Below are 22891 nucleotides of genomic sequence, written 5' to 3'. Positions count from 1 at the left end.
CCCAAGGCCCTGTATACCTCAGGGCTTGTCTCCAGGCCGGGGACCCTCTTGTCTGGTCACTGAGTCATGGACTCCCAGGTGGTCAGGGCAGGAGTAGTCCTGAGGATCCTCCAGAAAATCCTGGCCATGCAGATAGGGAGATGGAAGCCTGAGGACTGTCCCACAAAAGGAACAGCAGCACCTTCCTCACAAGTCGTTTTGAGAATGACAGGAGATAATGCAAGCATAGCCCTTAGCCCACGGTTAGCAAACCGATATTGTTGTACTGCCCTCACTGCTGTGATTTTCCCCACCGGAGCCAAGACACTAGGCCTCCAGGAGGGGAAGGAGTCAGCCCAGACTTCTGACCCGTATGGCTTCTCACCACGGGGTGGTGGCAAGGCGGAGAAGCAGGAGATCTGGGACCCAGTCTCGCCTTGCCTCCCGTTAGACATGCGATCCGGGGGAAGCCCTGCTGTACTTCTTCACCCAATGCCCTGGTTTTCCTCTCCCTGAGAAATAAGCCAGAGAGCCAGTAGGCCCCTTCCAGCTTGGGAATCCCCAATTCAGCAGCGAAACGGCCTGACCAGAAAGCAGCTGGGAAAACGTGTGCCTGGCTCAGAGGAGGAAGTCTAGGTCTGAGACAAAGGCGCCCTGTGCAGGCCTGGCCCAGACCTCTGCAGGTTTCCATACCCAGGCCCAGGGGCTTCCAGGAATCACAGTGAAAGTTAATACTTGAAAATTGTCAGACAGCTTACTTTGTGTTCCTGGAAGCTGTAGTCAGTCCAGGAAAGGTTGCGGGGAGAGGGGGAGAGAGGCAGAGTGAGAGTCAGACAGGGCGGAAGGCTATAAAAAGAGGAAGAGGAGGAACAAGGGAGAGAAAGGAGACAGAGTGGAAAGGTGAGAAGAGGTGAGGCAAAGACAGGCAGGGAGAGACAGACTGGGACGTGCAGAGGCGACGGGCAGCGGGCAGTGGCTGTCGTCGTGGCCTAGACGCAAGGCTCAGAACACAATAGCTTTGGACTTCCTTCAGCCTAGGACACTGCGCTGCCACAAAACAGAAGCAACAAGATGCTTTCTTAATAGGAACTCCCTCGCCCATGTGGGAGGGCAGAGCCACTGGGTGGGTCACCTTGCGGCTCCCTTGAAGACTCTGAGTCCACGCCTCCATTTCCCTTTGGCCTGGAGACACCAACTTGGTTGATTTTCTGTAAAACACCACCACAAACCTCCCTTAAGAAGCAGCTCCCTTCACCTTTGCTGCCCAGCCACTATGGAACCCGCACCAAACTGGACAGGAGCGGGCTGCTGCTGCCATGTGCCCGGCATCCAGAAGAACCCAGCAGATCACAAAGTCCTGACTCGGGCATCACTTGGATCCTATTGTACCATTGACTGACACCTGCCATGTGTCAGTGTGCGTACCAAGCTCTTTACATGCCCCGCATAATGAATCCTCAAAAAGGCAGTGTAAGACGCAATTATCCCACTTACAGGGGGAACACCAGGCAGGCTGGCTCCAGAGCACATGGCTTAGCCATGCTCTAAACTGAAACAGACTATTGCTGCCTGTGAAACACAGTGTGATGGCGAAGGCCAAAGGAGTGCTGGCTCTGCCACGGAGAAGCAGTGTGACCTTGGAGCAGTGGATTGCTTGCTCAGTGCTGGTTTCTCATCTCCAAAACAAGAATAACAACTCCAGAGGGTTCTTAGGAGGAGTAAGGCGATCCTACGAAGCACTTAGCACAGGCCCTGGCCCAGGCAGGGCTCAATAAAGGTTTTGTTACCCAGTACGGGGACTGGCAAACCTTCAGTCACACTCCACACACAGGAACTACAGAGGAGGACGTGGGCACTGTCAGAGCACCACGTGGTGCCAGGCACTGCCCAGGTGCCCAGCAGAGTCAGCCAGCGAGGGGCCTGTGCCCCTGAGGTGTTAGGATTCTGGCCTCCCCCCCAACCCAAGATGTTGCTGCAACCCCCATCTGTCCCTGCCGTGCAGGGCCCCTTGGGAGGGGCGAGCCAGGCAGGGCAGGGCAGGGCAGGGCTGAGCGGGAGGCACAGGGCGTCATTATCACTCTCAGCACAGGGCTGGAGACAGAGTTAAGCCTGGCCTGCTTATCAGCTCCCCAGGCCTTGTCCTGAAAGGCACAGTCTGGCTCTGGGGCCTGGGGGCCGGAGGCTGGGGCCCTGTCGCTACTGCCCAGGTCCTTCCCCCTCTGGACTGATTCCTGGAACAGGAATGGGAGAGGCAGCCTGGGAAACAGGGAGAGCGCCACCTGCTTTGGACACCATGTCATCCTAGGCAATCCCTTCCCCCTCTGATTCTCATGTGAGAAATTGGGAGTGGAGGGCCAGCTGGATGAGGGGACCCCTGAGACCCTGCTAGCTCTAAAAAGTTAGGATGCTGTGACTACTTGTGAGGTAGCCGCAATCATCCTGTTTATAGCTGAGGAATCTGAGGCCAAGAGCTGAGTGACACCTTCTTCCCAGCCCAGTCTCTTCCCTACATGCTCTGACCATGATGAGGGGGTAGGTGCTTCCTGGCTCCCCATCCCAGCGTTCAACTGCCTCCATCAGTTTCCAGGAGAGGGTTAGGGGCCTCTCAGAGGAGGTCCAGATACATGGTCACGTGGTGACCCTGCAGGGTGTGGGTCATTCCTTGGCTCTGGCCCAGGGGAAGGCAGGATGGCATGGCTTCATGGTGTGTGCAGAGCAGGCCCCAACACTAGGCCCTGATAACACCCCTCCTCTTATCAGGGGCCAAGGCCTGCGAGGGGCATGTCTGAGAATCAAGGGCAAGTTCAGCAGAAATGGGGAGGAGGCAGAAAACAAAAGTAGGTGCAGCTCAACTGCGGCTGCCAGCACGATAGGAAAGAATCTCTGGAGGGGGGAGGGCAATGCTTAGGAGAGAAGGTGTCGGGGGTAGTGTCAAAAACAGGTGTGAGCTAGGTCCCACTTACCCCTCAAGGAGGAGAGGAGTCTGCTCCAAGTGACTTTCCTAAAGAAATCCTAAAAATCTCATGCTGGTAGAGACTAGAGAGTCGCCAGATCTGCATCCCAGAGAAGGAGGGGTCATGGCCTCCTTTGAGAATCTGAGGAAAGTTATGTCCTTGCCCCGTGCGGAAACCTGGAAACCGAGGCCCAGGCTGTCAGGGGAGGTGACGCACACTTGGTTTAGGACTTGGAAAGTCTTGGCTGACACTGGGAGTCCCCTGTATAGCTGGAGGCAGGGACTTGGTATTAAAGAGAAAACCATAGGCTCAAAATGGCATCACTCATGCTAAAAGCCCATGATACCAAACCTAGATTAATACCTGATCTAATTGCAGTTTCAACCTCTCCCAGAAATATAATCTTAACGAGTCTGGAATTTTCTAGACAAGCATCAATAATCTACCATGTAGGCCCTCTCTATCCCCCAGAGAAAGAAAAGGCAACCTGAGTGATAAAATCCCTTCCCATTTTCTTCCCCCTAAAAAGATATCCTGGCCCGCAAATAATTCTTTATTTTCTTTTGCTAATAGCTCCCTTGCCCTATCCTTCTTCCTACGAAAACCTTTCATTTTATACAACCCCTCAGAGTGCCCTTTAAGTTGCCAGACGGGATGCTGCTTAATTCAGGAATCATTTAATAAAGCCAATTAGATCTTCAGATTTACTGTTGAATTTTTTTTTTAACATCACTAAGTGCAGTCCTGATGACCTGCCACCCAGCTCTGAACCAGGCAGGGCAGCAGGGCAGGGCAAGCCGAGGCTTCCCCAGACCCTGGGCCGGGCCTTCTCAGCTCCCAGAGGATCTGGGGCTCCAGGCAGGTGCCACTCCTGCACGCAGCCAGTTCCATGAATAGCTCCCCATCCAGGCCTTGGCCCAGGTTCCTGGATCCTCTTCCACTCTGGCCCAGGCCCAGGCCACCCCAAGGACTCCCACTTGGGAGTAGGCCTGCGAGTCCTGTTGGGTGCCCCGTTCTCGCCACCTCTCCTCAGTGCCAGGCAGCCTGGGCTGAGCTGTGGCCCCTGAACACAACAAGCAGGAGACTCACACAGACTCATGTGCCACATACACACCTGGGCTTGGGGGCTGTAAAGGCCTCAGGCCCTCCTCCCCTTGCCATGCGACCATGTATGGCGGGCTTCCGAGACTACCAGGCAGCTTCAGCTTTACTTGTAAATGTGGGCCCTAGGAAGTTTAAATGTGGCCACTTCAGCCATTTACAGCAAGGCCCAAACTGTGCTCCCTCTTTGTATGCCAGGGAGTACACTTCACCTCTCCCTAGAACTCAAGGGCAATGCTGAGTAAAGCAGGGATGAGAGCTAAGGAACGGAATGAGCACCAAGAGGGCCTGGGACTTGCAGAGACACTTGGGACCAGGGCAAAGGGAATGAGAAAGAGCTGGAGTCCCTGGGGCCGAGCAAGCCTAGTCAGGAGCTCAGAGAGCCAGAGCCACAGCAACAGGTGAGGCCGAGGCTGGACCAGGAAGTGCCGGCGGCTGCCACAGCCGGTTGGGATGGGAGGAAGACGGAAGTGCAGCCTCATGGAGAACTCAGCCTATGAGAACTGGAGCCATGTCGTACAATGTAGGTCACGCACCTCCCCAGGCTGGGCTGGCACCCCTGGAGCATAAGCTCCTGCCCCTAACGCACAAGCACCTGTGTGCCCACTTAGACACACACCTCCACAGGCCTCTGGGATGTTCATCTGAAGACCTCTCCTTCACCACACCCTGATTGCACCTGGACACAAGGGTGGCAGGAAGCAGTGGTTGGTGCCCATCCTCACTTCCTAAGATATCAGTACTGAAACTTCAGGGTGGCAGGGTCACATGGAGCGCTCCATACAAATTCTGATTCATATTCCTACCTCCCCCGACACCCCGCGATTCCGAGTGGGTGATCTGGGGACCCAGGAAATTCTGAGAAGGTGGTCTTTGGAGAAAGACTCAGTGGTCTGTTGGCTGCGTGGAGAAAATAATTATAATCACACCGCTGCATTCATTGTTTGCCGACTGTATACCAGGTGTTTTGCATGAACCACCTCACTTCATCCTCTGATACCCTTCCAGAAAGGTGCCATTATTTCCATTCTCAAGGTCACACACTGGCCCCTAGAGGAGCCACAGTTTGATGTGCACCCTTCCCCCCACCCCTCAGGGGGCCTGTAGACTCACAGGGTCTGGGACCCACCCCAGGGACAGGCCCTGACTCCCCAACGAGGAAGGGACTAGGGTGAGACCCACTAGCAGGAACGATGCAGGGCTGGACTGTGATGGAGGAGACCCCCAGCCTCCACCTCCCAGGGATGAGGCAGCGGGAGGGCCCACTTCCAGACTGAGGGCCTTCCCTAACCCGCCCAGGAGGCGGCAGTGCCGTGGGGCGGGACCAGGCCAGGCTTGATGAATTCCCAGGCAATGGGCGCCCCCTGCAGCCAGACAAGGGTGCGGCAGGGCGGGGAAGAATCTTTCCCGGAGCTTGACATCCACGACAGTGGTGGGTTTTCTCTTTCATTATCTCTCGCTCTGGGAGGGAGGTGGCCAGCGCAGCCACTGTGGTTCTTACAGTTGCCCCATTTTAATGATGAGGGAAACATTGAGAGTCTACTCGAAGGTCGCAGAGCTAGTTAGTGTTGGATCCATCTCCCTCCCAGGGTTGTGCCAACCCCTTAGGTCACCCCCATCCCCACGCTCCCTCACACCCTGGAAAGACATGCGCAGCACGGCAATCGTAGGAGGTAGGCAAAGGGTGTTTAATGGGCTTTAGGGGGGTCTCGGCACTTCCGCCAGAGGTTTGGGTAAGGACGGGGCTCAGGAGGTGAGGTTCGGGTGCAGGCGTTCCTGGCATCGCGGGGTGTGAAGGGGTGAGCCTCGTCCGTGGGCCTCCCGCAGCACTGGCAACACTGGGCCTGCATGGAGCTGAATACCATGTCGGGGTGTTGGGCTCTTCCCAAGCCCCCACCCCACAGCTCAGGGCTCACCTGCTGGGAGGCACAAAACTCTCCAAGCCACCACTGCCCCCAGGCAGAGTGAAGAGGGGGGGGCTGGCACCACAGACTGTCACTACATCACTACTTCATCCCTAAGGCTTTACCTCCATATGCTCCAGAGTAAAAATTGCCTTCAAATAAAGGAATCTACCCCCCAAAATGATAAACCACTGGACTAGTCTTAGTCATTATAACCAAGGAAACTGAGGCCCAGAAAGTATACGTGACTGGCCCAAGGCTAACCAGGGAGTGAGTGGTGTGGTCTTTTCCCTTCCTGTCTCCGGGGAGCCCTGTGTATTCTGGAGGTCTGTGAATCCACTTCCAACACTCCTCAGGGCCAGAATCCCCTTCCCTGGAGCTCTGAGTGCTCCATTTCAAGGACAGTCAACATGGGGGAGAGGCTTCCCCCAACACCTCTTCAATTCGCAGATGCCCCTCTCCCAACACACACACACACACACACACACACACACACACACACACACACACTCCTCACCTCCTGGAGAGCTGCAGCCTCACCACTCCCTGGAGGCCCCTTTCCTGGTTTGTAGTGAGCCAGAGGCTGGGGGTGATAGGCAGACCCAGGCCTAGGGAGGGCTGGGGGACTGAGCGAGGAGGGGCACATCGGCAAGTGCAGGTCCTGCACGGGCACCCACTCAGGCTCCACCATTCTCTGCAGCCAGACAGCTTCGGCCAGGTACCTGGGGAGCAATGAGTCAGATGCAAGGGGTACTGCCCCCCCCCCCCCCCCCCCCCGGCCTGGTCCCCATGCCTCCTCAGCTTGGGAAGCACACGTCCCTGAGCTTGGCCCTGCAGGGAGCTGCAGCCAATCTCACCCAGACTGCAGTGTCCCTCTACCCCATTTCCTGGGACAAGAATTCACAGAGGCTCCCAAGGCTTCCACAATATCCCGGAGGAAACTCCAGAGGAATGAGAACACTGAGTGTAAGGGTCTGGGAGCTGTACTAAGAGGCCAGGGGAGATGACCTATCTTCACCACGCCCCACCAGCCCCAGGGGCCACTGCTCAGACCTCTGGTTTGCCAACTCACTTGGGTCCCAGCGGTGCACAAATTGTTAAATACCAGTTGCTGGCACAACCATGGTCGAAGGGGTTGTATCCCTGCAGGTATCGGCACTGGAGGGGGGTGAGGGTGGGAAGAACTCAGGGCCAGCAGCACTGGGCAGGGCACCCCCACTGGCCCTACTTCCTCGAGTCCGTTAGCCCAGCACAGCCCAGGGCTGAGCTGAGGCCTCCCCCAACTCACTTCTGAGTGGCTCTCTCCGGGCAACCCTGGCACTGCACCCACCTCTCCTGCCTTCTCAGGAATCCTTCCCATCACCTTGTACCCACTTTTGTAGTATCCTCCCCATTTCTGTCTCCTTTGGCCCTACACAGCCTCCTGCTACGTCCTTCCCGACAGTGTTCAGATCTTCCTTTTGATGCCAAACTGCTTCAAAGACAGTTACACACACACACACACACACACACACACACACACACACACACACCCTGCTCCTGCCACTTCAATAATTTCCCATCTCTCATTTTTCTCTAAACTTGTACTTCACTGAATTTCACCATCTGGAAAGGCAGTTGTATGGGGCCCAACCATATTTCCCTAACCAAATCACATGGCCCTGGAACATCTGGGCTGAAGCACCCAACGCAGTCAAGGTCAAGCCCAAAGGTCAAGCCCTACCCTGGGCACTTCTTACCAGGTTCTCCTCCTCCCTTCCCCTCTCCCTCCACCCACAGACCTCGCCCCCTTCCTGAGCTCCCTCCTCTTCTCTAGTGCTGGCTGAGTCTCACTCAGACTTCAACAGCCTTAGCTACAAAATGTTGGTTGCGACCAAAAGTGTAGCCCAGTAGCACCACCAGCTCCCCTGTCACCCCTGCCACTGTTACTAAGACTTTGATCTTTAATACTATTCTCCACCAAAAGAAACCAGGATTCCATGTAGGGAAGCTGACACCTGGGGGAAGAAAAGTCAAGACAGTTCCAGAATGTCCTATTGTTGCCAAAAAGCAACACTAACCTTTGGGATATTTTGAGTTCTGCCTACTTAAAGGTGTTTAGAGCATGTGAGGAAAACTGATGTTATATTCGCAATTTTAATTCAATCGTTTGAAGCATTTAATCAAATCTACACTCAGAATTTTAGAGAAATAAATGTTGATTTATTAGATGTACCTAAAGTATAGAAAAATGTCAATGCTTCAATGCTTAAAGGAAGGATAACTATTTAATCAATTCATAAAGCAGGGTGACTTCCTCTCTCCCCCGACATGGGACCCTCTCAGACGTGAATGGAATCTGACAGCTCTGAACTTTCCAGACTGTCCTCTCTCACTGGCTCCAGATCTGCGTCCCTGCTCTAATCCCATGTTCCGCCCTTACAGTCCACAGGACCAAAACCAAAGTGGGCATTTTCTCACCCCATCTGCTGCCCAACTCCCTCCTTAGCTCGATCCCCGTCTCCCAGGGACCAGGCATCAGGCTTCTCTCTCTTTCCTTGTCTCTCAAAGCATTATGGATTCCTTTGTTTGTATGTTCACTCATTTACTCATAAATATTGAGGGTCTTTAACAATGTTCCAGGCACTGGGCTGCTGGCAGAGCAGGCCGCAGGCCAGGCCTGCAAGGTGCAGGCTGAGCAGCAGCCCAGGAAGCAGAGCAAGCTGGGCCAGAGAGGCTGGCAAAGGGCCACTGCAGGCGCATTCAGTTTCGGGAGCTGCTGTGTGCAGTCAGGCAAGATTAGTCTGAGGGCTGCCCACCGGCTTTGGCCACTTGGAGAGTACAATGTCAGTGTGACAGCCAGGACAGAGGCCGGGCCGAAGTGGGCCAAGGAAGGTGAAGAATGGCACTAGTGAGCACACCCCACTCTTTCAGGAAATAAGGCAGAGCTGGAGGGGAGAGTGCAGCAGATGGAGTGCAGGCCTATGCTGTTGAGGGAGGGTTTTACTTTGCTTTTAAGATGAGAGACACATGAATATGTATAAATGGTGATGGGCAGGAGTGAAAGCAATAATAACAGCATATACAGCACTTAATTCTCTAGCCACTGCTCTATGTGGCTTATGCATATTAACCCATGCTGCCCCCTTCTTTACAGGTGGGGAAACTGAAGTACCAAGTGACTAAGTGACACACTGAAGATCTCCCTGCTGGTATGTTGTGGAACTGTGATTTGAGTTTACGTGGTCTGGCACCACAGCCCTTGCTATCAACCACCAAGCAGTGGCCCCAGGAGAAGTTGTAGTCCGGGGATAGAGGTAGGATGCAGGTACCTGAAAAGGGGTCTGCAGATAATGGGAAAAAGCCTTGCCTGGTGAATCACAGAGGGCAGACCACATTTAAGTTTCTTAGGTTGGAGATCCTGGATATGGAGGGCCTCATTCTGAACAGTGGAGAGAGGGCAGGCCTGTGACCTGACCTGGGGTTAGAAAAACCACAGGCTGTGGCAAGGGAGAATGCTGCCCAAGAGACGCTGAAATGATGGACTGAGGCTTAAGACAGAAGACATGTAGACCACAGGGGGCTGATGAGTAAGGGCTGAGAGACACAGCTGGGCTGGGAACCAAATATGGGTGGAGTAGAGTGACTGAGTGGCGACTGGAAGGATGGGAGATGGTGGGCAAAGAGGGCTGCTGTCCTATCAGCTGGCCAATGCCTCCAGCCCCTCCCTCACCGAGGTGGCCCACAACAGTCTTCCTAAAGTAGCCTTTAGTCAAGTCATTGTCCTGCTGAAGGAATCCCGTGGCAAGGATGTTCACTTTTACCACTTCTCCTCAGCGTTGTATTGGAGGTTCAAGACAGTGCAGTAAGAAAAGAAAAAGAAAGCCATACATGTTGGGAAGGAAGAAATGAAACTGTCCTTGTTCACAGGTAATATGATTTTCTATGTAGAATCGACAAAAAAAGCTATTAGAACTAATACGTGAGTCTAGCAGAATTGCAAGATCCAAGACCAATATAAGAAAACCCATTGTATTTTCTTATCAGTCATGTGCTGCATAACTACAGTTTAGTCAATAGAAAACAGCATATATCATGGTGGGCCCATTAGACTACCATGAAGCTGAAAAATTCCTATCACCTAGTGACATCATAGTCATTGTAACATCACAGTGCAATAGATTACAATTACCTACACTGTTCAGTAACATGCTATATAGGTCTGTAGTCTAGGAGCAATAAGCTATACCTAGGTATGTAGAGGTCTACACCGTCTAGGTTTGTGTAAGTGCATTCTATAATGATTACACAACAACAAACTTGCCAAATGATGCATTTCTCATATGTATTCCCATAGTTAAGGGATGCATGACTGTAATAATAAACAAATGGAAATGAAATTATTTTTAAAACTTATAATAGCACAGAAAAATGTAAAACACTTAGAAAAAATCTAACACAACATATGCAAGATCTATTTGCCGAGAACCAAAAAACACTAATAAAAGAAATCAATGAAGACCAAAATGAATGGAGAAGTATACCATGTTCATGAATTCAAAAACTCAATATTGTTAAAATATCAACTTTCCAAATTGATCTATAGGTGCAACGTCATCCAAATGAAAATCTCAGCAAACTTTTTTTATAAAAATTGACAAGCTGATTCTAAAATTTATATGAAAAAATCAAACAAACTAGGATAGTCAAAAGAACTTTGAAAAAGAACAAAATTGAAGAACTCACATTGTGTGATTCTAAAACTTAATATAAAGCTACTAACCAAGAACTTGGCATTGGCAAAAGCATAGAGAACCCAAAAATACATCCACACCTACCTAGTCAATTAATTTTTGACAAATGTGCAAAGACAACTTAATGGAAGAATAGTGTTTTCAACAAATGATGCTGGGAAAACCTATATGCAAAAAAATAAAGCTTGATCCATACCTTTCAACACAAAATTTAACCCAAAATGAATTGTAGGCCTAACTATAAAATCTAAAACTATAAAACTTCTAGGAAAAAAACATATAAAACAATCTATGTGACCTTGGTTTAGGCAAAGATTTCTTAATTACAACACCAAAACCATGATTTATAAAAGAAAAAAAAACAGACCATGTACTTCATCAAAATTTAAAACTTCTGATCTTTGGAAGACACTGTTAAGAAAATGAGATGACAAGCCATAGACTGGAGAAAATATTTGCAAAACACATATCTGAATCTCGAGTATATAAAGAACTTTTAAAATTCAATAAGAAAACAACCCATTTTTTTTAAATGGGCAAAAGGCTGAAACAGATATTTAATCAAAGATATACAGATAGTAAATAAGAGCATGAAAAGATGCTCAACATCATTAATCATTAGGAAAATGTAAATTAAAACCACAATAAGATACTGCTATACATTTATTAGACTGAATAAAATTTAAAAAAAAACTGACAATGCCATATGTTAGTGAGGATGCAAAACAACTGAAATTCTCATACGTTGCTTTGGGAATGCAAAATGGTACAGCCATTTTGGAAGACAGTTTGGCAGTTTCTTACAAAGTTAAATATCGGGGATGCCAAAAAAATGTATACAAGTGCACACTTTAGTCAACGTTGCTCAAGCAGTATTTCGCTGTAATCAGAAGTGTCTGGACGCTGATGGTAACCGCTTTGAGCACCTCTTGTAATTGCAGAAATCAAACATGACTTGGATTAATTTTTTGTTATTAGTATATATTGAGTACTACAATTTTAATATAGTTTTCCTTCTTTAAAATGTGTATACATTTTTTTGGCACCCTCTGTATACAGTTACCATATGACCCTGCAATGCCAATCCTAAATATTTACCCCAAAAGAAATGAAAACTTATATTCATATGCCCGTACACCAATGTTTATAGCTGCTTTATTTATAATCACCAAAAACTGGAAACAGCCCAAATACCCTTCAATTAGCAAACAGGTAAACAAGCTGTGTTACACCCATATGATGGAACACTATACAGCACTAAAAGAAAGAAACTACTGATATGGGCAACAACATAGACAAATCTCAAATTCGTTGTGCTAGGTGAAAAAAGCTAGACTCAAAAAGCTATGATTCCATTTATATGAGACTCGGGAAAAGGAAAAACTATAGGGATAGGAAACAGATCAGTGGGTGCCAGAAGCTCTAGGCCAAGAAAGGAACCGACTGCAATAAGCCATGAGGGAATTATTTTGGAGTGATAAAACTGTTCTAAATCTTGGCTCCCTTGTCTTTTTGCAAGCTGGCCCCTCATCTGCAAGCCCTCCCCTGTCTTCTGTCTATCCAAAACCACTACGTGGCAAATCCTACTCTGTACTGCTGTCCTCCCTGAACTCTCAATTCCCTCTCTGCGTCTGTGCTGCTCAACGTAGGACAGGCCCCTGAGAATGTTCACGTGTGTCTGGCTGGTATTATTCTGATTTCAGGTTCTTTACCAACACAAGCGCAGGATGTAGCGTTACTCACTTCTACGCCCATCACTCAAAATAATGCACACGTGGCCCAGCAAACAGTAGGCCCTCGATACAGTGCACCCAGGAGGTGGAGTGACCACCGAGGTTCAGGAGGAGACGAAATTTGAGCTGAACCTGGGTCTGGAAGGGCTAATGAGGCACCTTCGAGGGAGTTCAGGCCACCAAGGACCGGAGTGGCGGAGAAAGGGCGGAAAGTGCCGAGGTACCCGAGGCGCATCATAACCACCCACAGCCTGGTATAATGGCGCCCCGCTCTGGCCCCGCGTACCTTGCCCTCGTAGGAGCGCTCGGCCGCGCTCACCGACTTGGCCTGGATCAGCAGCAGCAGGAAGAGCGGCAGCAAGAAGCCAGCAGCAGGTACAGCCACCAGGATGCTGCACACCAGCTAAGGAGCAGCCCCGAGGAACCGCGCTTCCTAGCCCCACCCCTCATCCCGACTCCGCCCCAAACAGCCCTGCCCACACCCAGCCCCGTCCATTCGCTCCCCTCGCTCCAGCCCCGCATAAACCTCACCCCACCCTGCTGTCTAAGCCCCCGTGACACCTTTAACACCCCCTAACCATGACCCTGCTAGATTTCTCACCTCTTCGCGGTTCCTCCTAGCCCTGCCCGTCTCCCTGTCCCCACCCACCCTCACCTAGTCCCAGGTTGATCCTCCCAAACAGCCCCGCCCACCATTAGCTCGGCTACCGAGACCCGGCCCTGGGCTGTCTGGGTCCTCCCCACTGCTCCCCACGTGGGCCTGGAGGATACGCGACGACCCTGTCTATGGAGAAGGGCAGGTGGGTCGTGCGCAGCAGGAAGATCAGGCAGGTGACCAGCACGGCACCCGAGTAGAGGCACAGGGATAGGACGAGCAGCATAAACAAGCGGAAGTTGCGGTGACCGATGCAGTTATTGACCCACTTGCAGTGATGGTCAAAATCCTGGTGGAGAGGGGCCAGACCTCCAGGACCCGACCTCTGGCCAAGGCTCAGTCGCCTCTAAATCTAAGGCCTTACCTGAGCCACAAAGTCCCTAACGTTAGCTTTTCGGTGGTTAGAGCACTGCTAGTTAGGGCTCTGTGGCTCACAAGGTCGCCTGTCAAGAGGCCTTTAGGGACAAGGCCTATCTGGTCTTCTGTGGGACACATCCTGGTGTAACTTTGGACAGGACAGAGAGTATCTCTGGGCATATGTTTTCTCATCCAGCCGATGAGAATAATAACACCCTTGCCCAGCCAGCATTCCAGCATGGTAAGGACCACATAAGACAGCACATTTGTAGACCTCTGCAGGCAGTGCAAGCGAGAGAGACAAGCACTCAGAGCCCAGCAGGCACCCAGAGGAGACAGGCAAAGCTCCCAGGCCAGAGTTGCAGCCATCCTGAGGGCCTTGGGTATCTAGTGTCGGTGAGCCTGGGCGTAGGATGGGTTGCCTTTCTTCCTCCTGGCCTGACCAAGCCCAGCATAGATGTGGATGCCCTTGTTTGTATCAGCACCTGTGCAGGCAAGGGCCAGCCTCCCAGGACAGGTGTAGGCACAGAGGCAGTGACCTGCATGAGTGACCAAGAGTGGCTGGGAGTTACTGCCACCCTAGGCCTTTAGCAGTTCCAGAAGTGGTTTCATGCCCACCAGTGGCCCCCATGTTAGTGGGCCTCCTGGTCCCGGCCAGTGCTGGGTGGGGAGGGGGAGTGGGAAGATAGGCAGGGGAGAGGGACACTCACCTCCACACAAATGTTGCACCAGGGGCAGTGGTAGGTCCGGGGTGGGCGGTGGAAGCAACACTTCTGGCACCACTGCAGGCGGAAGGCTCTGTGGTTCACCCACACTACATGTACCATCATGGGACCCTGTTCTTTGGAGCCTGGCACGGGAAGAAGATTGGGCAGCGCCACGAGGCTCTTCCATCAGTGTGTTGCTGGTGGCTTGAGGGCAGGGGGGACCTCACAGTATCACTGGGCTCCGGGAAGGGTGGGGAGAAGGTGGGCAGGGGAATCCTTGGTCCTCGCTGAGCAAGCTGATAAAGCTTGGAGAGGCTGGCAGTCAAAGGGAAGGTGAGTTTCCTCAAGAGGAGTTCTATGAGAACTCAGGTCTTTGGAATCATGATGGAGGCTTTAAGGAGTTTGTGCAGTGAGAAAGAGAGAAAGAACTGAGTGGTTGTGAAGAGCTGGCTTCTCTCCCCCACCTGTCCCTTCCCACTCCTCTAAGGCAACTGGATGTGTTTTGCCACATCATTGGCTTGGAAAATGAAGCGCTAGGAGCAGGGTCCAAGCAAATGAGGACATGGGGTGAAGAGGTCCTGAGGCCCCAGGAGAAGAGATGGGAGGGGTACTTCAGGAATCATCCGTGTAGGCAAGAGCCCTTAGGGTGCCACCTCATTCACCCAGGGGACCCAGATCTACCTTGATGCAGAATGCCAGGGTCTGAGAAGTTGAGTGAAACGAGACTGAAGAAGGTGAGCACAAAGAGGAGACCTGTGACGATGGAAAAGGCCCATTCCCCATTCTGGGCCAGCCACCTGCAACTGAGAGCAGAGCAGGCCTCAGCCCTGATCTGGGGTGGCCAGAAGCTCCTCAGGACCCCGTCCACTTTCAGAACCCACAGACCTTAAAGTTTGCTCTAAACATCCACGCTATTGGCAGATCTCTAGAGGCTCCACCAAATGTCTCCCACTATTCCCAGCCTCCTGCAGCTCCCAAATGCACCAAGTACTCTATACATCTCTGTCTTTGCACATTCAGTTTCCTCTGCTTAGAATATCTTCCTTCTCTGACCCCTCTTCTGAACTTCCCCTGCATTCACACTACCACTATCTGTTTTCTTTTTTCTTTCTGTAAGAAACCTGCCAGCTCATGTGGTAGACTCACGGGAATGCAAAAAAGAGTCCACTGAAAACCACCAACAGCATGACATTGAAGGCAGCAAACAGACTTGGGAGGATCCAGGGACGTGGGGCCTGAGGGGGGGGATGGGGCTCCTTCAAGAGCGGCATGGCTGAACCTCCTGAGCCCCCAGAGAAGATCAGAGCCACCAGGTTTCCTTCCCCCTGCTGACTTCAGGAGCCCCATGGCCACAGCGGCCTCAGAAGCCACAGCTAAGGGTGGAAGGAAAGAAGTCCCAGTGTGACATCACAGAGGCTGAGGAGAATGGGAAACAGGGACTCTGCAGCAGAACTGTCTGCAAACCTGCCCCACTCCCACTCGTGCTGGGGACTGAGAGCTCCTGCCCCTGGGAGGAGGTTAACTTCCAGACCACATGAGATTAGAGAAACTCATGGGGAGGACGTGGGTGATTCTAAAGACCCTTTCAGGCTCTGTGCTAATTGAAGCCATGCTCATTGCTCGCTCTGTCTCCATTTTTTCCTTTTTGTTATTACAGAATTCCACTTTGGGAGAAGGGCAGCTAAATAATTTTCCAGCTTCCCTTGTTTACAGAGTTGGCTTCATGACAATTCCGGTCACTGAGATATAAGTGGGTGTCTGTTGAGGGTTTCTAGAAAAGCGTTTGCCTTCCTGATAAAAGGGGGAAAGGATGCAGTTGGCCCTCTCTTCCTGTCTTGAACCTAGATGTGCTGGCTGAGGGTGCCACATTGGACCCATTAGGCAATAAGTCAACATGCTACACAGACAGAATGACATTGTTGAGTCTCTGCCCCAGCCTTGAACTGCCTCCGTCTGGTTGCTTATTATGTGAGAAAAATAACTGGTTTTTCTGTTGCCTGCAGCTGACTCTTGTCATTTGTTATAGCCACTGAGCATCTGAACCCCTCTGTGTTTGGAGGATTCCCCTCACTGTGAGTCTTGATGAAGGGCAAAGGACCGGTCCCCATCCCAGTTGGAGCTGAATATGCCAGACACTCACATTCGAAGCCTTTCTTGCAACTAGCACACAGGCCTGTGACCCAGGCGCCACCAAGTAGCCTCAGAACTGCTACCACCAACCGACAGGGGCGTCTGCTGAGATGCAGCAACCGCACATATTGTCAGAGTTCCTATGTGTGGGAGTGTAATGGCCATTTTGAATGTCACTTTAAATTTAACGGAGAATGTATCATTCTTCAATATGGATAAAATTTGTAATTCCAAGATTCTTTGAATTGGACAAAATGAACTAGAACATTTTGGGCAAATTAATTTGATTAAAAACAGCAAAAATCCCTCATCAACACACAATTATTGTTACTTACATTATTTTGTCTATAGAAACATATTTTTCCTTCATGATATTCAAACTAAGTGGTTCAAAATCAATGTATTTAGAATTTTATCTTACAATATACTTAATAAGATTATATTTTAATACTAAAGTTTAAAGCTTTAGGTATTTTCATTTGTCATCATTTACTATAACTATATATGCATGCACATTTAAAATACTTACATGTAAAAATATACTTAAAGTAATATTTTAAAGATATGTGTATAATAGGAAAGCATTGGTAGCTTGGAAGAGAAATGATCTTTGAATAACACTGTTTTCAACATGATACAGTAAAAAGTTCTTTGCTTTCTGCCTATTCTACCAAACAGTAGAGGGTTATTATCTCTCCTAATCTAAATAAGTAATATTAATGGCGTCTATTCACTTATAAGCTTTTTTGCTGTTTTTGGAAATTTTGTGACCATGGACAATGATAAGCAAATTAATAGAATGATAAGGAGAATCCTCACTTCTCAAATAAAACTAAAAATGCTGTGTGTTACATTACCTTCTGTTATGCCATGTAAAGGATTGTTAGTTCGATTAACAATACAGCCAACACTCTAACCATTTATAATTCTCAGGCACCTTTGTTCTTATGTAGCAACAGCTTTTTTTGATGCTGCTATTTTCTGATACTGGGCCCCAAATTCAGAAGAATAAAATTGACCTCGTGTCTTTTCGACGGCTGGGTAAATCAAAGCCTTGCTCCCCCACCTCGTAAACCATGACATGGCACTCTCAAGGTTTGATGGATGTTCAAAACAGAAATAATTCACATGCTCCATATTTTCTTCATGTGCTCAATGGTATTATAAGAGGTGCCCTACTTATTGGGCCCATGTTGTGGGGTAAGCTTATAAATAAAAAAGAGGATTTCATCTAGATTTGGTATAGGTAAAGGGTTATCAATATGAATACATTTTTCAGTAAATTGGATACTCTTGCAGAGTGGGTAAAAGCACGCTGGAATTCAAGTGCAAGGCCCAACACAGAGACTGTTAACCAATTGGCTTCTAAGAGTATTTTGTTCCTTGATTTAAAACACTCATGGCAATTGGCAGCACTGTGGCATGCACTTTACAGAACAGATTTGTCAATGTTTTCACTGTCCATTAACACATTTTCTCCTCAGGTTAATCTTCGCTCCACACCAGCCAGACACACTGGCCTCCTTGCTGTTATCAAACACACCCGGTGTGTTCCAGTCCTGGGTTCCTGGCACTTGCTGCTCTCTTTCCCTGGAATTCTCTGCTACAAATATTTGCAGAGTGTTCTCCCTCACTTCACAAACTTTGTTCCAGTGGTATCTTCTGTCATTATCCAGATGCCTGTATTACCATTTATCTCCTTAGAATAGATTCCTAATGGTTAGATTTGGGGTCAGTGAATGTGACTATTTAAAACAGCTTTTGCATAATTTGCAAGATGCTTTCCAGAAGGCGCGTATATGTTTATACGCCCACTATGAGCATACCCATGTTATAATACTAACACTACAATTAAATATTAGCATTAAATAATTTCTCTAATTGTGTAGGTGACAAATGATATTTTGTGTAGATATTTTGATCTTTTCATTTATAGCTCCTTAAATTACTTGTAAGATTCAATATTTTATGAACCTACAGATCATTTTCTTGTAGTTATTTTGTAAATTGTCTATTTACATCTTTTGTTTGCTCCCATTTCTTTCTTTCTTCCTTCCTTTCTTCCATCCTTCCTCCCTCCCTCCCTCCCTCCCTCCCTCCCTCCCTCCCTCCCTCCCTCCCTCCTTTTTCCCTCCCTCCCTCTCTCCCTCCTTCCCTCCCTCCCTTTCTTCCTTCCTTTCTTTCTTTTTTCTCACATTTCAGTGTGGAAGTGTTGGGGCATTTTTCTTTTTTAAATTGTGGTAAATACAGGTAACATAAATTTCACTGTTTAAACCACTTTCAAGTGTACAGTTCAACGATGTTAAGTACCTTTCCATTGTTGTGCAGCCATCAGCATCATCTCCCTTCAGAACTTTGTTGCTCCACACAGAATCTCTATACCCCTTAAACACTAACTCCTCATTCCCTCTTCCCCTCAGCCCCTGGTAACCACTGTTTTACTTTTTTTTTTAAAGATTTTTATTGGGGAAGGGGAACAGGACTTTTATTGGGGAACAATGGTCAAATTGTTGTCCTTTCAATCTTAGTTGTGGGGGGTTCTGTTCAGCTTCAAGTTGTTGTTCTTTCAGTCTTAGTTGTGGAGGGCGCAGCTCAGCTCCAGGTCCAGTTGCCGTTTTTTCTAGTTGCAGGGGGCGCAGCCCACCATCCCTTGCGGGAGTCGAACCGGCAACCATGTGGTTGAGAGGACAGGCTCCAACCAACTGAGCCATCCTGGAGCTCAGCGGCAGCTCAGCTCAAGGTGCCGTGTTCAATTTTAGTTGCAGGGGGCGCTGCCCACCATCCCTTGCGGGACTTGAGGAATTGAACTGGCAACCTTGTGGTTGAGAGCCCGCGCTCCAACCAACTGAGCCATCTGGGAGGCAGCTCAGCTCAAGGTGCCGTGTTCAATCTTAGTTGCAGGGGGCAGAGCCCACCATCCCTTGCGGGACTCGAGGAATTGAACTGGCAACCTTGTGGTTGAGAGCCCACTGGCCCATGTGGGAATCGAACCGGCAGCCTTCGGAGTCAGGAGCACGGAGCTCTAACCGCCTGAGCCACCGGGCCGGCCCCACTGTTTTACTTTTTGACTCTATGAATTTAATTATTCATGTAAGTGGGATAACACAATAGCTGTCCTTTTGTGTCTGGCATTTGGCATAATGTCCTTAAGTTTCACCCTTGGCCTTTAGCTGTCCTGGAAATTGGTATGTTGTAACATGTATCAATTTCCTTCCTTTTTAAGGCTGAATAATATTTCATTGTATGTATACGCCACATTTTGTTTATCCATTCATCTGTTGATAGACACTTAGGTTGTTTCCACCTTTGGAGAAAGTGAGTAATGCTACTATGAACATAGATGCACAAGTATATATTCAGGTTTCTGGTTTCAATTATTTTGGGTATATATCCAGAGGTGAAATTTCAGGATTATACAATAATCCTATGTTTAATTTTCTGAGGAACTGCCATACTGTTTTCCAGAGCCACTGCACCATTTTACATTCCCCCAACAATGCACAAGGGTTCCAATTTCTCCACATCCATTTGTGCTTTTGAAGGAAATGTTGGGTTTTTCTTTCTGATTTGCAGGAGCTCTTTTATATTAAAATTTTGGGCTGTGTTTATTGCAAATATGTTTCAGTTTGTTGTTTGCCTTTTAATTTTGTGTAAAATTTTTAATGTAAAGTTTTTGTTGTTTTTATGTAATCAAATCTATTGATCATTTCCTTCACATCATCTTACTTTACTTCTAAGGCTTTCCCTCTCCTTCTGATAAATACTTAATTATTTCTTGTTTTCTTTTACTTTTCGATCAGTTTTTAATACATAATTTCAACTTCTTGACAATAAAATGCTATTGTTAGTTTTAAAACAGTAAAAGCAGTCTGGGTTAAAAAGCAGTAATGAAATACCCTTTTCGCATACCACATACAGTTACAAAACCATTTTTGGTTGCAACGATGGCTTTAACACCTGTTTGGGAACTTCATCAACATCCAACCATTGTCCAGCTCACTTTTAATTTTGTTTTTCGAAAAAACTCGTAATGCTCTCCAAAACAAGTCTCTCTGCTCTTTCAAACCGTAAGGGATGAGCATCTCTCTAACCATCTCAGTTTATCATCATCCATCAACTGGTGTTAACCCACCTGTCGAATTTTTTCACCTTTCCTATTGCTGCCAGGTGTCGAGAAATTGTTGTAGCAGAAACTTCGAAGTCTGCCACAAGGCTTCGAATTGCTTTTTGGGGGTTAGTTTCCACCATGGCTCTCAATCGATCTTCATTTAAAACAGATCTGGGCCTCCCTCGAGGCTCATTTTTCAGACTTAGGTCCCCAGAACGAAATTTGTCAAACCACCAGCGATAGTCCTTTCACTAATGGAGACTTCTTCAAAGACAGAAGTGATGTTTCTACTTGCCATGGCTGCACTCTGTCCTAGTTGAAATTCATAAAAAAAAAGGTATTTGCAAATCTTTCAAAGATATGGTATTGTTCATGTCTGTAAAAGATGATGATTTCTCTGAGTGGTTTATTTGTAGAAATTTCCTATTAATAAATACATAACCACAGGGACAAGATTTACATGCAACAGGAACCTGTTGGTCACACTCGGGGCACGATTTGATGGCCTTCTTCACTTTCTTGGCTCGACTGGCGGACATGCTCCTCTCCGGGGCCTCTTGTTTTCTTTTTCATTTAACTCTTTAATCTATCAGAAGTTAATGTGGGCTAAGATAGAAGGTAAGGGTCTAATCATGTATTTTTCCCACATCATCATAATCACTTGTTCCAGCGTCATTTATCGAGTAAGCTTTCTTTTCCCTCTAACAACAGACACTAAATTTTTCATATATATTAAGGTCTGTGAGTGGCACTGTGAGGTACCTCTCAGACCCCCCTCCAAAAATGAAGAACTTATGCCCCTAGCTGTTGGAAACAGACTTAGCTTGGGGGATTGCCTCTCCTAAAGAAAGCTGCTTACCCAAGGTCCCAGGGGCAGCTTGCATCTAAGGAGTGGCCAACGTAAGGGTGTAAAGGCCCAGCCACTTTGCCCCAATGCAAGACAATTCTGAAGGGCCATCCCATCCCACTGTGACCTTCGGGTTAGCTGAGGCCTTTGCTACAGATTGCTCCCTGTGCTCAGTCCCATTTCCTTCCCTTCCTTTCCACTGTGTTGATCCTAAAATGATTCCCCAATAATCATCCTGCATGCTAATTTCTAGAGTCTGTTTGTGGACTTTTTGTTTCATTAACTTATTGAATTTAGCAGCATGTAGTTCAACTTTTGTAGTTTTCGAATTCAGGGGTTTTTTGCATTCTTGTTTCTCATCATCTGAATCCCTAAATTTATGATGTTACATAGTAAACAAAAACATCATAACACAAAAATAAGAAATAACACTAATAAATAAGAAATGAGGCCCTATTCAAAGATCGCCTTTCATTGTATACTAGCATCTTCCTTTCCCATCTCAACTGCAATGTAAAACAATGTCAAGAGCAGGTACAATGACAATTTATTGCAAAGTGAAATTTAAAATTTCACAGAATTTTATGATATTGATATATGCTATATTAAAGTACCTTTTAAATCACCCCAAAAGTCTAAAACAGGTGAAAATTGAGGAAGGAAAAATCAACAAGTTTGACAACATGGTGGGCTCTTCAAAAAAGAATGGCCTAAGGCCTCATTGGTAAATTTTACCAATCATTAAAGAATGAACACCAACCCTTCTCAAACTCTTCCAAGAAATAGAAGAGACAAAAAAAAAAAAAAAAAAAAAAAAAAAAAAGAATACTTCCTAATTCATTCTCTTGTAAGGGTGAAACTCAAGGAATCAATTACGAAGTTAGACTTAACTAGTTTGCAGTTTGATCCACCCTGATACTCAGCTGTTGTCTCTTTGTTTTTCCCTTCACTGATTGATTTAAGAACTCTGCTTTGTTCCCTTTCTCAAGGCTGCACATTCTTTGGTAATCTAGTTAATTAGTAGAGCACTAACCAAAAAAAGTAAACCCTTAATCTTCAGGCAACCAACACCAGAATCCATTTTGCAACTCCCTTGCAGTTTTTACTGGTGAAGCATAAAGCCCCAGGCTGCAGTGGCCCAGTCCGGAGATAACATTATCTTACAACAGACCAGACTCTGGATTGCAGATTGGTGCAGCCACTATGGAAATCAGTATGGAGGCATCTCAAAAAACTGGAAATGGAACTACCTTATGACACAGCAATTCCACTCTTAGATATCTATCCAGAGAAATCCAAGATGCTGATTTGAAAAAATATATGCACCCCTATGTTTATTGTAGCTCTATTCACAATAGCCAAGACTTGGAAACAACTGAAATGCCCATCGCTAGATGACTGGATTAAGAAACTGTGGTACATTTATACAATGGAGTATTACTCAGCTATAAAGAAGAATGAAATCTTACCATTTACAATGACATGGATGGACCTAGAGAACATTATGCTAAGTGAAATAAGTCAGTTGGAGAAAGACAAATACCATATGATCTCACTTATATTGTGGAATCTAAAGAACAGAATAAATGAGCAAAGTAAACAGAAATAGTCTCAGAGATATAGAGGAAAAACTGATGGTTGCTAGATGGGAGGGGTGTGGGGATGAGGGAGAAGAGGAGAGGA

General features: G+C 47.8%; 1 protein-coding gene and 1 pseudogene across 7 annotated transcripts in view; both read right to left on the bottom strand.

The window, feature by feature from the left end:
• ZDHHC19 (zDHHC palmitoyltransferase 19) overlaps positions 1-22891 on the bottom strand; it is an 86253-nt gene that overhangs the window by 51801 nt on the left and 11561 nt on the right. For 4 of the 7 annotated variants that reach the window (XR_016019535.1, XR_016019536.1, XR_016019534.1 and 1 more), the window contains exon 1: positions 12691-12854. The exons of 1 other annotated variant lie outside the window; for it this stretch is intronic. Coding sequence is in view for 1 of the 6 variants with exons in the window: in XM_019723680.3 (XP_019579239.3) it covers positions 5781-5888; positions 6456-6660; positions 7011-7096; positions 12691-12796; positions 13176-13348; positions 14127-14266; positions 14805-14926; positions 15270-15394 (1065 nt within the window). In the remaining 5 variants the exon portion in view is untranslated. Of the gene's footprint in view, positions 1-5701; positions 5889-6455; positions 6661-7010; positions 7097-12690; positions 12855-13175; positions 13349-14126; positions 14267-14804; positions 14927-15269; positions 15586-22891 lie in introns of those variants that run through there. 2 more of the 7 variants (XM_019723680.3, XR_016019540.1) reach the window with 2 other exon arrangements.
• Positions 18485-21824, bottom strand: LOC148754795 (histone-lysine N-methyltransferase SETMAR-like; annotated as a pseudogene).

This window comes from Rhinolophus sinicus, chromosome 17, assembly GCF_057876585.1.
Source record: "Rhinolophus sinicus isolate RSI-liver-muscle chromosome 17, RSI-T2T, whole genome shotgun sequence".
Taxonomy (NCBI): domain Eukaryota; kingdom Metazoa; phylum Chordata; class Mammalia; order Chiroptera; family Rhinolophidae; genus Rhinolophus; species Rhinolophus sinicus.
This window is presented reverse-complemented; position numbering and strand designations above follow the sequence as displayed.